This window comes from Camarhynchus parvulus, chromosome 1, assembly GCF_901933205.1.
Source record: "Camarhynchus parvulus chromosome 1, STF_HiC, whole genome shotgun sequence".
NCBI classification, from domain to species: Eukaryota; Metazoa; Chordata; class Aves; order Passeriformes; family Thraupidae; genus Camarhynchus; species Camarhynchus parvulus.
Window position 1 is genome coordinate 53,943,412 of NC_044571.1, and position 19,236 is coordinate 53,962,647.

General features: G+C 34.2%; 1 protein-coding gene across 4 annotated transcripts in view; it reads left to right on the forward strand.

The window, feature by feature from the left end:
• The window catches only part of PCDH9 (protocadherin 9), a 670,749-nt gene extending 657,135 nt beyond the window's left edge, over positions 1 to 13,614 (forward strand). For all 4 annotated transcript variants that reach the window (XM_030964555.1, XM_030964716.1, XM_030964639.1 and 1 more), the window contains one exon: positions 10,335 to 13,614. In XM_030964555.1, the coding sequence (XP_030820415.1) occupies positions 10,335 to 10,708 (374 nt within the window). In that variant the 3' untranslated portion in view covers positions 10,709 to 13,614. The remainder of the gene's footprint in view (positions 1 to 10,334) is intronic.
• The last annotated feature ends 5,622 nt before the right edge of the window (positions 13,615 to 19,236 follow it).

A 19,236-nucleotide genomic window follows, 5' to 3' on the forward strand; every position in this document is an offset into this window, starting at 1 on the left:
AGCAAGCCTTCCATTTTGTCTTTGGGTATTATAAAAACCCAGTGGTTTGAGGAAATCAAACTAAATGTTTTTCTTGGCATGTTCCTTCCCAAAATTTTCTTTACATATGAACCCATGATGTTTTTAATGCTTGAGAAACCAGACTGTGTACAGGCATAAAGGAGAGTATAAAGAGCTTGTAGCTTGTTGTGTGTGTAAATGTTCATGGTCTATGCTCATAGTAACAATTTTTCTTCAACCATCTTGCTTAATCCATTTTAACCTATTCAAAAATCAAAAATAAATTATAATATTCTCTTTAAAAAAGTCCAGGCATCTGGAAATGACATCCAGGATATTCCTTTAAATGTGTTAGTTTAGACCTACTCTATGTGCATTTTGTGCACTAATTTCAGACAATCCTTTTATGTTGTACTTAGATTTGAATTTAAAGCAGCCTACTTTAAAGCTATTCTTGCATGAATAAATAAAATATAATAAAAAAAAGAGGTGTTACATGTTTAGAAGGGTTCATTTGCTGAGATATTTCATCAAATAGGAAGAAGACAAAATAAGGTTATCAAAAAGTAATGTTTCCTCCGTTAAATGTGGATTCATTATTCATGTGAAATATTATTTTACTTCCTCTTCAGAATCACAAAGATAATTTTTTCTGCAGTCTTCCATGTGAGATTTGGAAGCCTGGAAGTATAGCTCTTTCTAAACATCTAAACTGGATTGTATGACTAACCAAAAGTATTTGGTGCATACAGATGCTGCTTCCATATTAATTTTCAGTACATTGAATATAATGACTAAATGCAGCACAGGTTAATTTTCAAGCATGGTTTAATAAAACGCAAGTGTTTTGACTCAGGAACACTTGTTTAATGGGAATTTTACTGTAAACTATATGAGTTCATTAAGAGACTTACAGATAACTCTTCTGAAAAATGATGGAAATTAACATAGTTTTTAAAGAAAAAGAAGGAAATGTAGCAGGGGTATAGCTCAGACATAATGAAAGAAAGCACTTTCTAGTATTCTCTGTGTAATATGCCTGCAGTTCTGATAACTCAACTGGTGCTGAGCTGAATTTTACAAAATTATCTAAATGAGATGCTGTTATACAAACAGAATTAGGAAATGGTTCTTTTGTCTCTGGATTAGTTTAATGACATCTCTGACATCTGTGTCCTGCGATATTTATCAAGGATATATTTTTGTGTAGAATAGAAGACAAAATCAACAATATAATCAAGCTTACTATTTATGCTTGATTTATTATTATTTAAGCACTTTTTCCTGTCACATTTTTCAATTATTCAGAGTCAAGAAGCTTAAGTTAGGAGAACAAGTACCCAGATTTAGGTCCAAATTCTGCCAAGAGAAATGTACTTCAAAAATATTTTCAAATCAGTTAAACTACTTATTTACATAATAACATGTATACATAAGGCATCTGCCACAAATTTGCAACAAATTTGGTTTAAGCTAAATCTGATTTTGGTCTGATTTGTACTGAAGGATAATAGAAAAACACACAAGTGGCAAGAAGCTTACTTTAGAAATACGGATTCATTAAAAGATGCATTTCAATCTAAATTGAATATTTGTTGAGATAGTTGTAATTAACCTAATTACAGAATGAATTTATACTTTTATGCAAAAATAGTCTTAATTATATTTCTTAATTGACAGTATGTTTTAAACACCATAGCATAAATGCTCATTTTCATTGTCCTTTGATGAGCTGCTCTCTTGAGTATAACAAGCTTGTAGCTTTTTGATATTGTCTGATTTTCCCTCTTGAATTCCTTGGAGGTAATCACTTTTTCCCTTCCCTTCCCTTCCCTTCCCTTCCCTTCCCTTCCCTTCCCTTCCCTTCCCTTCCCTTCCCTTCCCTTCCCTTCCCTTCCCTCAAATTCATGTTTAATTTGACACTTTCTGCTGTACAGAGGTCAATCTAATGCTAGAAATATAATACTTAGGAAATAAGTCCCAGTTGTCATCCACAGATTCCTTATTTATCAATGGACAGAAACACATATAAAAGATAAAAAATGTATAGATATACAAATAAAAAAATCATATATAATTTAGCAGAACAATTCATCATATATATATGTAGATGATGATGATTATGAATTTTGCCTTTATTCAGTTATTGCTTAATAAAGTCAATATCATTTTTTTAATATATCCCAGGTTACCATGCCTGTGCTCCAGGGAGCCAGGATATGTATTATCACAAGTCAGAAGATCAGAATTTTGCTGTAAGCTAGAAAATGATCAGGAAAACAAATTATTTTAGGCTTCTTTAGCAATCACAAAATGAAATGAAATTCAACCTGAATGGTTTTGTTTTTTCCTGTTGTAAATGAGTTGATGGTCAGGCATCTAGAAACAGCACAAGGCTGTGCAGAGTAGGAATAAATGTTGTTCAGCTCAGTTTTACAATATTCTGCCAATTCTTCTTGTCTTGACTACCTTTTTCCACATTGAATCCTACCTTTTCTCAAAGAGAATTTATAGAAATTACTAACCAAAATTTGATTTTGTGTTAAACAGTTGACTGAATCTTCCAAATAGAGACTTAGGTTTTTTAAGACATGTCAAAAGTGGTGCTGTCTCAGCATGTTGCCTGTAAATCAATTCAACAAAATATTTTTATCAAGTATCATAAATATTTAGGCGTGTGAGAAAAAAGACAGTAAATGATTGTGACCATGGGATACTTTCTGAATATTTTATTATCACCATCCATCATCACCTTTTGGGAACAAAGACTTTTTTTAGGCAGCAAAATGAAGAGCTACATAATGAAAAAGATGAATGCTGAAAATAATATTATTCCAAATATTTGAACACTGGTCTCATTAAGTGATACAATCAAATTTAAAAGGTTCATTTGAATCCTCCGAGGAGTTCTTATGCATTATATTGTCCTGCTAAAATTAAATGTATGGCAGGAAAAAACTGCCAATTTTGAGGAAATAAAATTAGGTGATATAGCATTCTTTAGAGGAGTAGCTTGAGCAGACAAAAAGATGGATGAGTTCCATGCCATACTGAAGATGGTTGCAAATTTATAAAGATATGCTGTCTGCTCTTTGTGTGCCATAAAGTCTGTCTAAATAACAATATCCTCTCAGGGAGAGAATTTGCTGTTCTGGCTGCCCATGTATTATTGAATTTGGACTATTTCCATTTGCAAATGTTGACTTTTCATCTGTGCCCAAAGAATGAAATCTGTATGAGAGATGGGTAAAGCTTTTAATCTTTATTTATTTGTTAACTATCAGGGGGTTTTTTGCCAAATACTGTTTGCATTTCTTTTCTCCTGTTCTTCCTCCAAGGTGACTGTCTGCATCCACAATGTGACACTTCAGCTAAGAATACAAATTGCAGTCATTTGTGTGTCTTTGTTTGTTTGTTTATTCACTTGTTTTTTTGTTTTTAATGACAGAATGTATTAAGTCAGAATAAAATCCCAGATATTATTTTGTATCTTCTGTATTTCTAAAGAGTATGCTAGAATTGGCTTCATTTGTCAGTGAAAGCTTATACAAAATGCAACCTTAAGTTAACGGTTGCTGATACATAGATTTTTAAGACCAGAAAGAGCCACTAGATTATCTAGTGAACTTATTTTTTATTTCTTTTTTTTTAACAATAAATTGTAAAAATAAGCTAAAAAAAAGTTCTGTCATAAAGATCCGAATATAGGCAATATGCAACCCATGAAAATTAGTGGAGCTGGATTTGTATGACTAGTGAAGAATCATTCAGGTTTGAGCTGTCAGTTGTAGCTCAGTACCACTCCAGACCATGGCTCTTTGTGACACCTCCTGTAGCATCTTCCCACACCCTTGTTGCAATGACCATGGCCTTGTGATTTCAGATTGTTGCTGCTTGCCTGCAGAATGGTCACAGGCTTCATGCTGGTTCATATGTCTGTTGTTAAAAACTAGGCAGCACTAAGCAAAATTGGCCCCTAGTATCTTACAAGCTTAGCAGACGCAGGAATTGTATGTCTACTTCCTGACCATGCACACATGGAAATGCAGAGGGGCTAATACACATGCACGTCAATGCAGAAAAAGTAGTTGGAAATAGGAACAGAAAGTTAGGTCAGGTAAAAGGAGCATACATACAGTAGAGCAATTATTGATGGAGGTGTACCTTGTAAGTAGTAATGGTATCGGATTTCTACGAAATATATCAGGAAAAAAGAGAAAATATAACAAACTAAGTAACATTCCCTTTCATTATAGCTTTTATAGTAGAGAAGGTGTAGGGGAAAGAAACTTGAGATGAGAAATGCAGAATATTTTCTTAACTTCTACTTTGTTCACTTTCTTAGCTTTGAAAAGATATAGATATGGAGAAACTTCAGTCATCACACAACTGGATAGAAACAAAATTTCAAGTACTTGAATATTGTTGCCTTCAAAATTTAGTTGCCCAAGGAATCAAAGTCATGCAGAGTTCTTGTACAGAATCATGTAGATGATATAGAACCCATCTGGATCACTTAAATACTTCACAGAATAGTGTAGAAAATCATACATGCGAGGTTTTCTCGCCTTTTCAGAAAATACTTTGTTGCTGCTTTTCTATATCCTGGGTGGTCGCTCCCACACACCCCTTCTTCCCCTGCTTCCTGCCCCTCCTCTCATTGTGCTAATTAAGGATTCTGACAGCTAATCTCTGCTAAGTAATGCAGATATAAGCTAACCTTACAGTGTTATTTATTTCAGCCTTGATGAAAGAGAAGTCTCAGCTAAGACAGGGAACAGAGAGTAGCAAGGGGTTTCTTGATCTATACCTTAGTACAGAGGATGGAACACCAGGAAAGCAAGAGAGAAGCAGCAGGGTAGAAGCTGGTAATGATAAATCTACCAAAACTTGCAGCAGTGATAGGAGGAATCCAGGGACCTTTGAACAAGGTAATTTGAGGATGGAATGTGAATTGACTGTGCCAGGTAGAATGACCATGGAATAAGTCACTAAAAATATATATTTTTAATAGACACTGAATGTTTCTTTTAATTAATAATGCCAAGGAAGCACATTTGACACAGCATGTGTTTGCTTTTGTAGTCTTGGTTTATTTTTAACAGACTGGAAATAAAGAACTGTCTTCCCCATTTATTTGTTTGATACATAAGAGCAAAATAAAAGGCAAAAGAATGTTCATAATTATAAACTTTTTTCCAGTTTTATATTTAATATATGACTAGTTGTAAAACCTCTATGAAATGGAATAATGTCATTTCAGTTCCATGAATGTTCCATATGTGGGGAAGGCTGTAAAATCATGAGGTCTCCGAGAAGGTAACTTAGTAAAGTAGCCCATGAAAACTCAAAAAAAAAAACCTCAAAACTTTTCTGTATTTAGGGATAAATAGAGCTGAAAACATTGTTGTTGTTTTCTTTTTCATTTTAAGATGCAATATGAAAAGTTAAATAAATATGATTGTCTGAAGCACAACTGTGGCCGTGTTCAAATACACTGTACTTCACGTTAGCACCCTCGGGCAAAGAGTACCTATTCATGTTGCTTGAGACCAAAAAATCTCACAGAGTGGAAATAATCTTGTGACCTCAACTCTTTCAGAAATGAAGAATGAATTTTCTGGCTGTAAGCAAGAGAGTTTTAAAGAAGCAGGTTGAAAAGCAGCTGGTCATCACACCAGAAGCTAGTTGCTAATTGCAGCAGTAAGTTAATCAATGAAATAGCTGTTTAGCTTCTGGGTATAATAAAAAGAGATAAAAGACCACACAGAAATTCCAGCATTAGGGTATGACCAGCTCTTGAGTGGCATACATTATTTTCCTTCTTACACCTGTCTACTTTTGAGTAGGCAAGTCATGCATCTGCTTGACAGCTATTAACCGAATAAAATAACAACAAAAAAGCATTTTTGGGTAAGATCTGATATAAATATTTACAAAGACAATTTAAGGGAGTGTTTGTTATGCACTTTTGTGTTTGCTTTCAAAACATTTAACTCCAGAGACAGATGGCTTGTACAGTTTTATCAGCACTTGTGTCATTATATATTCAAGCAGCCAAGACTGATAACCAGCCTCGCGGATTATGGATTGTTCAGAGAACAAATACTTTAAAAAAAAATCCCCCATATATCAATAAAGTACTTCAGCATGGAAAAGCTTGATACAGAAATTGCAGGGACGTTTTTGTGAAGAGAAAGGAAACAAATTAATGCAGTTATAAAATTAAAGCAGCAGGAACAGGTTTTTAAGTGGTGTCATTGTATGTGGTAATGAAACAACTTTAGAAAATTGGGTGAAAACTATTGTTCAGCTGTGGTGGAGGAGAAAGATCATTACCATTAAGGCAACATTATGGCTTTCTCAATACATAGCAGCCAACTCTTCAGTCACACTATCCCCAGAAGATCTCTCTCTTATCATATTGCATATGATAATTACACTTTATGCTGCTAAATAGCAACCTGAATAATAAAGAGTCTTAGAAAAGAACACATTTTTTTGATTGAGAATATAATAAAACAAACCAGAAACTCATAAAACCTAATTGTGAAAAGAGTCTTCTTTCTTTTTTTTTTTGTAGGTAAAATCCTTTCTTTTTTCCTTTTCAACTTTTTCTTTTATCTCATAGTAGAAAATTTGTAGAATCCCCTAAATCATGATTATCACCATTATTAGCAACACTATTTACTAAACAGTTGTGGTTTATCTAAAGGCCTTAACTGGAGATAGCTTTGGCAGGCACCACACATGTTATGAATGAAGCTGCTTTTGTCCTCAATAAGTAAGCATGACCATTCCCGTTAGTAGCTTAAGAGTAAAATATAATATTCTAACAATCTGCAATTCTAAAAAAAATCACTTTGTGGATTTCTTTTTCTCTTGTGATGGCTCAAACTAAAAGTGATTAAAAGTATAATTCTTAGTTATATATTAGATGAAGTCTTGCAAGGTATTTTGTAAACTGAAATCTCACAATATTTTAGTAAGGCAAGTAAATATTCCCTGCATTTTACTGATTGGAAGGCATGAGACAGAGGACTGGAAAATATGCATACACATTTGAGTAGGAGTCTGAACCTCTTCTCAGTTCTGGGCATTCTTACATACAGGCACACGTAGAGGTGTATGCAGACTGTAACATACCTCATAGCTGTTTGAACAGTTATACAGCTAAAAGAAGAGTCTTTCAGGTGTTCCCTGAGACTCCCAATCCTCTCCTAAAAGGAGAGTGTCTCACTCTGTCTACAGTTGTCACTTGGTGTGAACAACATCCATATCAAAATTGTAATTGGCTGCTATAAGGACTGCATAGTCTTGCCTTTGATTGACATCTCCGCATAGGAAAGGTCGATCAGGGGAAGACTCGCACACAACAATTAATTTTCCAGGTCTAACTTGGACAGTGGTATTTTGTTAAACTGAAAAACACGCAAGGAACAATTCATGTACTGGCAATCATCTCAGCATTGTTACCCCATTCCTGTCTGCTGCTCACAGTAGTAGCAGATATCTGAATATTCCAGTGCTCTCCAGGAAGTTTATCAGCTTAGAGATGGTTAAAGCAAAGGATGCTTAAAATTCATTCCAAGCTGAACAGCATTAACTGCCTACCACAGTTACTAAAGAAAGCAAAACACATGAAGTAAATCTTCCAAAGAGTTTGTCATGTAGCTTATAGGGCCACACGTATATTTATTCTTAAGTATAAACCAATTGATTGGTCATTTAAATTTTAAATGGAAATTATAGTCTTATCTCTTAAAATTTATTTAACTAAATAGAAAAAGTAACTTATCCTCTGCAGAACTATTGTACTGAAGGCTCTTCTGTTATTCATTCGTTCCACTGCAGATTGGAAGCACAGAGTAGATGCACCATCCTTCTTGAAAAGTGTAATTCTGTGGTAAAATGTTTTCTTTCTATTTTGAACGTTTTAATGTCTGCAAAACCGTTTTTGTTTTCTTTCTTTTTCAGTAAAATAGTAGTTTACTGGGAGACTAGGCAGGTTGAAAATAGTTTTGCTACTTCTCACTTTTTTTTTCCCCTGAAATGGAAAAAAACTAATTAAAACTGAACTTTAGTTGACAGCTAAAAAAAAAATTAAAATTCAGCTTTTAACCTGTGGATTAATTTTTGGAAAAGTGAGCAAAATACTGTGAGTCCTTTTTTTACTTATAATTGTTTCGGCTTGGGTTTATTTCTCTCTAAGTACCTGCCTCGGTTTGGTTAGAACTTCATAATACAAGATTACAGCAAGAGTTTATAGAAAAAAAAAAAGAAAAAAAAAACCACCTCTCTTTCAGGTCTCATTTTAGAATTGTGGTTCATAATTCTCATTGAAATCTCTGCTTAGATCCTACTTTACAGTTGCTTTTTTCTTTTTTCCTAATGATTTTGGTTTAATTATTTCACCTTGTATTGATCTAAATGGAAGGGAGCATTGATTCTATACATTTTTCCTGTTCTAGTTTTCAGCAATAGGACACTTTCTTATGTGGGGAATTCAGTTGCAACTTTTATTATTGATTATTATATTTTATTATAACTTATTACATTCTGTCACATCAACAGAGTACGGCATATTCTCTAGGTATTCAAAAAGAGTTGTTGCTCAGAGATAAGAAGATTAGCTAATTACTAGTATAACATGTAGAAATATGCCTGATGTTTGTTTCTTTTTATATCTGTGTTTAAAAGCAGTTGGAAATGAATAGGAGTTTCCATTAAATTAATTGATTTAATTTCAGTGTTCAGAAAAAGATGATAGTAAGTGTAATTTATTGTATATGCATGGAGTACAAGAGAACAAATATATTCTTTGGCATTTTAGCAGAGAAATCTTTGTTAGACTGTCTTCACTTATCATTTTGAGTCTCAATTAGATTATTATTAAGATGCACTTTTTTCTGATACATCGCTGACATTTTTCTTCTGAATAGTAACTTTGCTATTCATGCCTACTTGCTAATGTTCTTTCTCAAAAATCAATCTATAATTTTCTTCCTGTCACTGGGCTGGTTAATCAAGGAAATATGTCTCCTTAAGTCTTCAAATGTTTTCACTACTAGCCTGCTGATTTACTCTGAAGTCAAGAAAAGACATCTCAAAATTCTTGCTCAAAATTACAACACAGCAATGACTCCTGGCAAAGAATATCCCAGATACAGAGAAATATCTAACAAAAATAGACAAAGTGATTTTTCTGCCTTTTTCCTGGCTTGTCCTTCCTCATACAACCAACCTGAGCATATGAGCAAATTAAGTAATTTAAAAATGAAGTAAGACTGAGAGGAATTTAGTGTTGCTGAAGGCATAGGAGACCTGTCTGCTTGGTTGAGAGAGGCCTGCAGCTGGCTTGCTGTGTCCTCAATAGTGTGTGAAAAGTTATGTAAATATTTAATATGCATAGTACTTCAGCAATCTTCATTTCTGTCTCTTGTGGTCTTATATTTCTAGCTTACAAAGAAGTATGAGAACAGTTCTTTTTAAAGTGCCAGATTTACATAAGAATTCTTTTGCCCCCTTGACTTTTATGGTTGTATCTGTGTAGCATCTGAGATGTGTTGAATGGTCAGAAAAGTGTCAGATTTTTTTCTATCTCCTGACGTAATGTTTTGAATTGCTTCCTGGTTTCATATTAAATCAAGCAAATTTAACTTGTCTCTTACTTGTTGAGACTATACATTGGAGTGTGCATCCACTGGGTAGATACCTAGAACTGTGCCTCAAGCTGTGTTTGTAAAGCAGTATATATTAGAATAATCCTGTGTACAGCACATTCCTTTGGGCAATCCTGTTTTTGGATAGTACAGATGTTTCTCAGTTTGCAGTAGGCTGTTAATTCACCAAGGTTCTTCAACAGTAAATTGAGTTGAAAGCAGAACAGAGTATATCCAAATAATGGGCCCTTAAAAGCATTAATTCTCACTCAGAATCTGTAAGGGTAGGTTTACTTCCTTGGACGTTTTCACTTACCTAGCTCTATTTTCTTGATATGACTTAGAAAAAAGGAGTTAAGTTTATTCATAGTAGGATTCGAGACCAATAGCATAGGGATAATTGAACTGTTTCTCCATTTCTGGAAACTAGACACGTACCATATACAGGGAGTATATGCCCTACAAAGCAACTACTCTCTAACAGAGTGAAAATGTATGTAGAATTTACCAGCACAATATTTGGTTGCAGGATCATTGTTAGTTTTCTCCTGAGGTATATGTATATTTGTTTATATATGTTTATATTTGTTTAATGACAAATATAAAAATCTAATATAATGTCCTTTTTTCCCCTTTCTCCCCCATTTTTCTTTTTCTGTTTGTCTTCTACAGATGGGCCTCTTGGTCCACGAGGATTAGCGGAAGCTACAGAGATGTGTACTCAAGAATGCCTGGTTTTGGGTCACTCAGACAACTGTTGGATGCCTCCTAGCTTGGGCCCATACCAACAGCCAAAGTCTCCTCTCTCCACCTTTGCACCTCAGAAGGAATGGGTTAAGAAGGACAAACTAGTTAATGGACACACATTGACCAGGACCTGGAAAGAGGATAGCAACAGAAACCAGTTCAATGATCGAAAGCAGTATGGTTCCAGTGAGGGCCATTTCAACACTGGCAACCACATGACTGACATTCCTCTGGCCAACTTGAAGTCTTATAAACAGGCCCCGGGATCTGTGGAGAGTCCAAAGGAGCACCAGCTATAAGAAATGGTTACTTTGGACCAATGACTTTAGCTTACTTAGACTTGCTAATACTATGTGTGTGTCAGAGCTTTATGTACTGGGTAGACCTCTAGAACTACGCTTCACCTAGCAGAGATATACATATCTTTATGTTAGCACCGTGGGAGGTATGATGTCCTGCAACATGAAAGAGTGTTTCTACTAGTTGTGTGGTTTTGTTATATAGACATGATTAAAGTCTGCAGAGATCTCTCCAGTTTGAAAATATCTTTTTTTGTTTCTTTGTTTTTTGACCCTGGACTGCTGCTATGAACAACAGAAGATGCATTTGGAGAGTGAGAAAGTGCAAAAGTTTAGTGGATTGCAAAGATTGAAAAGCATATCCAGTTCGAAAATTGTGCTTTTGTTGTCATTGATCTATGCTGGGACTGTTATACTTGAGATCATATTGCAAACAATTGAAACTGTAAACATTAAACTTATTGTGCTATTAACAATGTTAGTGGACACTTGTAAGTCAATTAGCGTTCAAATACTTGTAAATAGCAACAATTATTACTTACAATTTTTGTGTACTTATAATGTTCACTTGAAAAGATACTGTAGCATATTTCTGTGTTTCACAGTTGCTTTTTAATTTCTTTCATTTGCTTTCTTGTTGTTTTGCTTTTATTTTCAGTGATGGTGTTTCTGTGTTAGTAGTCTGTCTGACACACAATGTTCCAAGAAACTCAAGCCACTTGTATGAAAAGTGAAAAAAGTGATGGGGTAGGAAGAAAGGTTGCTTGTAGAAAAGGAAAAACCCTTTTTTCTATGTAGTAGCAAATGATACCAGCATTCTGTTAGAATTTCTTTTTTTTTCTATTTTTTTTTAATTTAATATTAAGAAATGAAGGACTTGTGTAAGGGCTTAAAAACTTAGCAATTTTTTGTTTAATTCCCATTCTGTTTCATAAAACAGGGAAATTGCAAAACAGAAGAATATTTAAATGTGTGGTGGAGGGCAAGGGAGAAGGCCATTTGTTTGGGATCCTTCATCAAATTAGTTGTAGTCCATCATTTAATGAGTGGTAGCTGATGTTGATCCCAGCTGAAATACATGGAGGAAATTCTACAGGAGCAAAATACAATAATAATGTTTTTCCAGTAGGGCCGGTGTGTGTCTATACCTAAGACAGTTCGTATTGTTGAAACAGCAGCATTTGTGTTGATCTTCATCTGCGTTAACGTTGTAGTAACACGAGTGTTTTTAGACCATAGCCACAGAATATTTAATGTGTTGTGCCTTCATGATGTAACAGAGCATTCTCCTGGTAGGCTAGTTGGGGGAACTAAAGGGTTAAATCTCTAATTATTGCTGTTTAACTGTTTGTTATCATAGTTGGTCAATGCCTGGCAGGTACCAGTATCATGTCACCTCGGTCAAATCAGCAGAGTGACTCCTAATGTTAGTAAGATCTAAGTTGCACGCAAAGCAAATCCAAATCCAAAACATTTTTAGATGGTTTTTGTTAAGGCATGAAAGATGATTTACATGAATAAATAGCATGCAAAAAAAAAAAAAGTCCTTACAGAGAAAAAGCAAGTTACTTATGCCACAGTGAAATATCAGTGTTAAAGTAACAAATTTAGCTAATCTGAAGGTGATTTTATTTTTAACAAAAAAACAGAAGCTTTTTGTTTCTTTCTTTATTCTTTTGTATATAGCAGTTTGCTTTTATTTTTTTCCTCCACAGTACAAAGGCTTAAAAATGGGTTAGGGGTGCATTGCTTATTGCAGTACTTATGTCAGTTTGTGAGGGGTGTTTGATGACTTTGACAGAATAAATATCTAACCAGTTATCCTTGTTACTGCTTTGCCAGTTCAACATTATTTAGTTATTCAGCTTTTGCAATAAATGTTCTGAATTTCTGATTGTGTTGTGTTAGTTCTTGGGCAGATTCCTAAGGGACTTTATTCCTGTTAATTTGTCTTTCCTTCTGTTATTGTTGGTTGGTTTATTTCTTTGCTTCATTCTGAATTTCCAGTGATTTTTTGAAGCATACCATGGTCCATTAAGTTCATATCTATCTATAGGTGTAGGACTGGAGTATACAGCAAATGATAAAACCTGAGGGCTATATTCTGACATTCCTGTGTAAGTAGGAACTTATTCAAAATTAGTTATTTGACTTGGGTAAGGTTTTATTTACTCAGTTCAAGGATGACAGAATCTAGCCCACATTTGTTAGGCTTACATAGGCTTATGGAATTAACATCCTTGCATGAATCTCTGTAAAAGTACAGGAGTAGCATATAGGAAATACAGCGCTTGCCACACTTTGGTTTTCTTTTGAGAGTAGAATTAAGTCATATCAAAATACAGTAAATTCTTTCCTACAAGGAAAATTTGAGTAGTTGCATAATAATTTTTGTTGCAGCACAGGTAAAAAACAAACAAAAAAAGAGAAATGCTGAACAACCTTAAAAAATACGTATCAATAAGAGTACCTATTTTTGAACATGCTGAGTTTCAAAGCAGAGATGCACTGAGTTCTGTATTAAAACCAGAAATACAACAAGTATTTGAAAACCCAAATAGCATCAACCAGTTTAAATTACAAATGCCTTTTTAAACAGAATATATTTGAAAATATTTCTATCATGGGCAGAAAATAAAATATGTGATTGTTGCTGCAAAAAGAGAACTACAGTCTGATCCAACCTTCAATACTTTGTCCTATTATTAACCTGTGCAGGAGGAGCTGAAACAAATTTGGTTTCAATTGCTACCAGGTGAAAATTTTCTTATCTAATTTTCTCAAATTCTGTGTAATTTTGGAATCTTAAGGCCTTACCCAGCTTTGAAATTGCTATTAAATGAAAAAGACAGGAGAAAAAGAAAGTTGAGAAAGAAAGATAAAAGAAAGCAAGGGAGACAGAGACAGGAGGGAAGGAAGGAAGGAAGGAAGGAAGGAAGGAAGGAAGGAAGGAAGGAAGGAAGGAAGGAAGGAAGGAAGGAAGGAAGGAAGGAAGGAAGGAAGGAAGGAAGGAAGGATCTGCAGCACTGAGAACTGCATCTTAATTCCATTTAAGCTAAATTAATGTTTCCCAGATGTTTCCACAGAATTTGAATTTGGCCCTAAACATGTATTTAGTAAGTGTCACTAATTTGAAACCATTTGGTTAGCTCAATCAGTAGTAATACTACTATTGTCTAAAACTCAGGGGAAAAAAAAAAAAGGGAAAAAAAAGGAAAAAGGAAAAACCCTTCAGGAATTCTGTGATATCTCAGATGAGGACCTTTAAAAAAATTTAAAATTCCACTGCACCCAATAAGACAACAGCTAAGTATTGGTGACTATTCAATTTTACTATCTTTGAGGCTAAATATTACTTAAAATTATTCATAACCTGTCATGTTACAGATGCCTCTCTGAAGTGAGTTCTGGCTTTTTTGCTTTCTTTCAAAATGAGTGTCCTTTATTTATTTATTTAGTAATGCACACACTTAAAAGGCTACTAAAAATGTTTGCCAAATATTTTTTTCATATTTTTGTTGTCACTGTCCAAATCCCTTAGTCCAAATAGAAAATTGAATGTATGCATAGACATAGTTACTTAGTCCTACTTATTCCAATGCTGTGCCAACTCTTACTAAAGACAGAACCACTTAAAAAAAAAAAAAAAAAAAAACCCCAAAACCCCAAAAATCAACAGAGAGTTAAAACTTGAACTGTGAAACATTTTCTAATGGTTTAAGTAGCAATGTACTAGAACAGATTGCCTAGAGATGGGCTTGATACTTTGAAGAATAGAAAGTAAAACTAGCTAACAACAATACATGGAGATTTTTTGTCAGAGGGAGAAGATGGATTAGATGCCTTCTTGAGATCTTTTACACATGATGTGACTTGCAGAAAAACTCACATCATGATGTGACTGAGCCCCACAGCATGATGAGCTCATATGAAAGAAAAATTTTATACTGTATTTTCTTAGAGAAATAGGTTAATAAATTGCCTACTCAATGCCCCTTGTTGGAGTTCACTTGGAACTCTGTGGAGCACTGTGTGAAGGCTGACAAAGAAACAAATGGAGCAGAATTAGGACTATGCAGTATACATCAATTTTAACAAATAGATATAAAGAAAATAATATTCACATTCCTTACTTAATGTGGTTATTACCTTAATGAGTTATCATTAAGATTCAAGATCAGAAAAAATCTTAAGGACTTTATCATGGAGTACAGTAAAATAATGAAAAAAGCTTAGGAAACTTTGGATACATAAATGGCATAAATGCAGGAGATGTATATCTGTGTTAAAGAGCAGGAGTCATAAAGACTAACGTAGCTGACATGAGAAAACAAAGAAATGGATATAAGAAGATTGCAATATTGATCAGAAGTTGAATCTTGGGAAGTTTTAAGCAAAGGGAAGCATTAGTTGCTTTAATGAAATAGAAGATATAGTGAAAATCATGGAATGTGGCAGTAGGAGACTCACATGCCATAAACTCATAGCATCCCAAAAGACACAGTGGTAGCGTCCAGCAGCCTTAGGCAGTACCTCAAAGTATATTACAGAAGTATGCTACTGGCATGAGAGCACAGCAGTGGAGGCATATCCAATTTAGACAGAAGGACAAGTTTTGATTTCCTGTAACCACAAAATATTTACCTGATTCAGATTATAAAACTTTTTACGGCATGTATCCTTGCCATAAGAATGAACAAATAAGCAGTAAGAGTTCTCTACGGGACATGTCCTCGCATGAGTCAGTTTAGACTGTAAAAGCAACTCAGCATTCACAGCTCCATTTTTCCCATTTAATACACTTCTTTTGTGGAACTGTGTTCCAAAGTTTTGACTTTAATTAATTAACATGCTTGTAATCATTTCTGCTGTGATGAAAAACTCCAAAAAGGGGACCAGCTCTAGAGCACAGAAAGGCATTTTAATATACAGAGAACATGAGGTGTGAATCAGCTCAGTATATCATGAATAGTTGAGCTGTAACTCAATTAATGTTAGTTTTATTAACCTGCACTGCTCACCCCCTTACTGGACACATCCATCAAATATAATTACCCTCTAATCTCAAACCACCTCTGACTTTTCCTCTTGTTCCAAAAAGAGACTCTCATTGGTAGATGCTTACTTACAAAAATTATGAGATACCCTTTTTTCACACATTATTTGAGTTTCCATTTAAGCTCTCTGAAATATAATACTTTATTTAACACGGCTGCTTGTGTTGTAAAATACTTTAGATATATATATATATATATATATATATATAAATGGGAGAATCCATTCTATACTTTGTTTTCAACCAGTTGAGTTGAAAGTAAGATCATAACATAGAGGGCCAGGCTCTGATCCTTCAGGCTTTATTGAACCTCTTATAAACAAAAATGTCAGGACTCGTACAATAATTATTAATAGAAATGTCAAGTCCTTTAGTATATTATGGTCAATAGAGCAGTATATAATGCCTTAGAAGAGGTAAACGTGCCATTTCCAAGTTTTTAAAGCGCAATGTAGTTTACTTATAAATTGAAATAATTGCCAATAAATGAAGAATTACAAGTTTGAGTGGGGGGTGGTTTCGACTTTTTTGTTGTTGCTGTTTTGTTTTGTTTTGTTTTTTTACATTGATGCAGACACATCACTTTGCTGGACAGTAATAGAATTTATGTGCTGACATGTACCCTAATCCTGTCAAATAATCTGCAGCTCTTTTGAGACATTGAATGCACTTAATTTCTTTAGAACACAGCAGTAAGCCTCCTCTTGTAGAAATAGCTCAGAATTTCACAGAACTGAGTCTGCAGTGAGAAGAATATCACAGACATGTGTCATGTGCTATGTTTTGAAGCAAGAATGCTTTCTCTAACTGCAGCATCTCATGGTTCTTATTACAGGTCTAAGCTTATACTGCTACCTAACTGTACAATAGCAAAAATGAGGATGTTTTTAGCTATCAGAAAGTATCAGAAATTCTCACTGTATATTATGAAAAGAAAGGACTTAAAGAAAGTAATGTCCCTCATTTTCAAAATTGAGTTGTTGTTCTTTCTTTTTTTTTTTTTTTTTGCCACAGCCATTCTTAAGTCCACCTGTTGTGCCTAAGTATTGCAACACATTCTAATATTGCATGGCATGTAAATAGATACCTTAATTACTCATAATGATATGATTATATACACACACACATATATATATATAGATTATATATATATACATAATATTATCAGTCACATAATTACTCAGTATTATTTAATGGAATTTTGGGACTATGGATTTTGTTGTTTGATGTACTTTAAACTGTATGAAGCAGCATATTATTAAGACTATCCTCACCAATGCTTTTGATTATTTATTCATTAAATAAAGTGCTTTCTTTTGCTTGTTATAATCCTGTTTGTACAACCATGTGATAATGTTAAAATGGGTAAGTACTGTACGGGAATTATAACTGTTTCTTTTCTTGTCTAAATATATACCTAAACCAATATTTTTTAGTGAACTGAGTTTTATGAATGTGTCTTTTTATGTGTCTCTTTACATATAATTCAAATTTAAAGGGAAGCTGACATGAAATTTCTTCATACAATTGAGAATGCCCCAATAGCTTTGAAATGATGTTTTGCCTTTATCCACAAGTGATATTAGGATGAGATCTGTACTTTAAATCAGATATAAAATTAATCCATAGTACAGTAGTTAAGTTTTGTTGACTGTAGCAATTAGAAGTAAACATACATTCTTAATTTCTCAGGTAAAGACATAATGAGTCTTGGATCAGATAGGGAGAAACTCTATACTCTAAGGATAATGTTTATAACACCTGATTTACTAGAAGATTAGTCAGAAATCTGGTACGCTATTCAGCTTTTTTTCATGTTTCATAGTCAGGTTTCACCTTTGTATAGTAGAAAAGATTAACAAAACTGGGAACTGGTTTTGGTAAAACCTTAGATGTACCAAATTCAGTGGGAATTTCCTAGGTTATTTTTAAAAGCCAGAAAAACCAGTAGTCAGTATTTTACTGGCATTTAAACCTGTCATTGTTCAAAGGAAACTCATCTTCTGCTGTCATTTCACTCACTGCAATATTCCATAGGATCCTTCCCTTCCCTTCCCTTCCCTTCCCTTCCCTTCCCTTCCTTCCCTTCCCTTCCCTTCCCTTCCCTTCCCAGAACTTCCCTTCCCTTCCTCTCTTTTTCTGTTCCTTCACAGGAAGGGAACTGGAAGTGGGATCTGTGCGTGGTTCTGCAGCTATGTAACATTTTTGACATCTTCTCCTATGGGTGCTAATAGAGATGAAGGCTGTTGACCTCATTGCTCTCACAGTGGAGAGCAGGAGAGAGAGTGTAGCAGAAAGACAGGAAAGAAATGGGATAGGAGAAAGCTGTATGCATTAGGGAAGCAGTAAATTGTTGCAACAATGAAGAGAGTAATTTTGAGCTTTCATATCTCTCTATCTCTCTAGGACTGTAAAAAATGACCCTCCTATGTACATAGGTTTGTGTACACACAGCATTTAATACAATTGTCTTGTGGAAAAGGGGCATCCAGAATTGTGGCAGAGCTGTACCATTTCTTTTTTTTTTTTTTCCTATATGAATATAGAGATCACAAGCAATGCCATGGGGTTTAAGTAACTGAGCACTGAGTTTGACTAATAAATTTATTAAATTCTCAATACCAAATGCTTATAAAATCTTTTTCTGCAGATAATTTGCAAATAATCTGTAGCCCTAAATGATCAAGAAATTATGTGTTACCAACCAGCAATGAAAAGAAAAAAAGACAGTACACAAAGAATTACATTCCTGATAAACCATCCACCTCTCCTAGCCCTCACAAAAGGGCACAGATGGTAAAGATGCCAGTGTAATGCCATAAAGCAATTGGTGAATTTCTTTTCATGTGCAACATTCTACAGAAAGGTCTGGGTTATTACTATGTCTGAAGTTTAAATTAGTTCATTGTGAGGTTAAAGAAATCCAGTCACATAAAATCAAAATCCAATATCACATTAATAGAAGTCTCTTTTTTTCTACTGCAAGTCACTATTTCATTATTATGTAACAAGCACTGCATATTTCTTAGTACTGTGCAAGGAATTTTTTAAAAGAGAGCTTTCTTTAAACTTATGTATTACTTTGTGGCTTTTAAGTCAAGTGTAGAGTTTGTTTTCTTTTGGGAAGAGAAAGTTTGAATTCTGTTTAGAGTGTTCATACTTTTAATTTGGGGGTGGGGGTCTAGATTTTTTCTTCAGGAATATTATTTACCATAGGGAATGACATAGTCCTGTGCTTTATACTGCATGATCCTGCACTCTTAGGACACTTAAGCTATCTTCAATAGGAAGTTCTTCTACATTATTGATAAAGATCATGCATAATTACTGTCTACCATGTGGTGTTCAGACCCCCAGAGGGAAAAAAAAATTAAAAGGAGGCAGTGACAAAAAGACAGTTGTTCTATTCACTAAAAAAACACCAAAACCAAACAACCAAACAAACAAAAAACAAAAAACCACTTGTACTGTG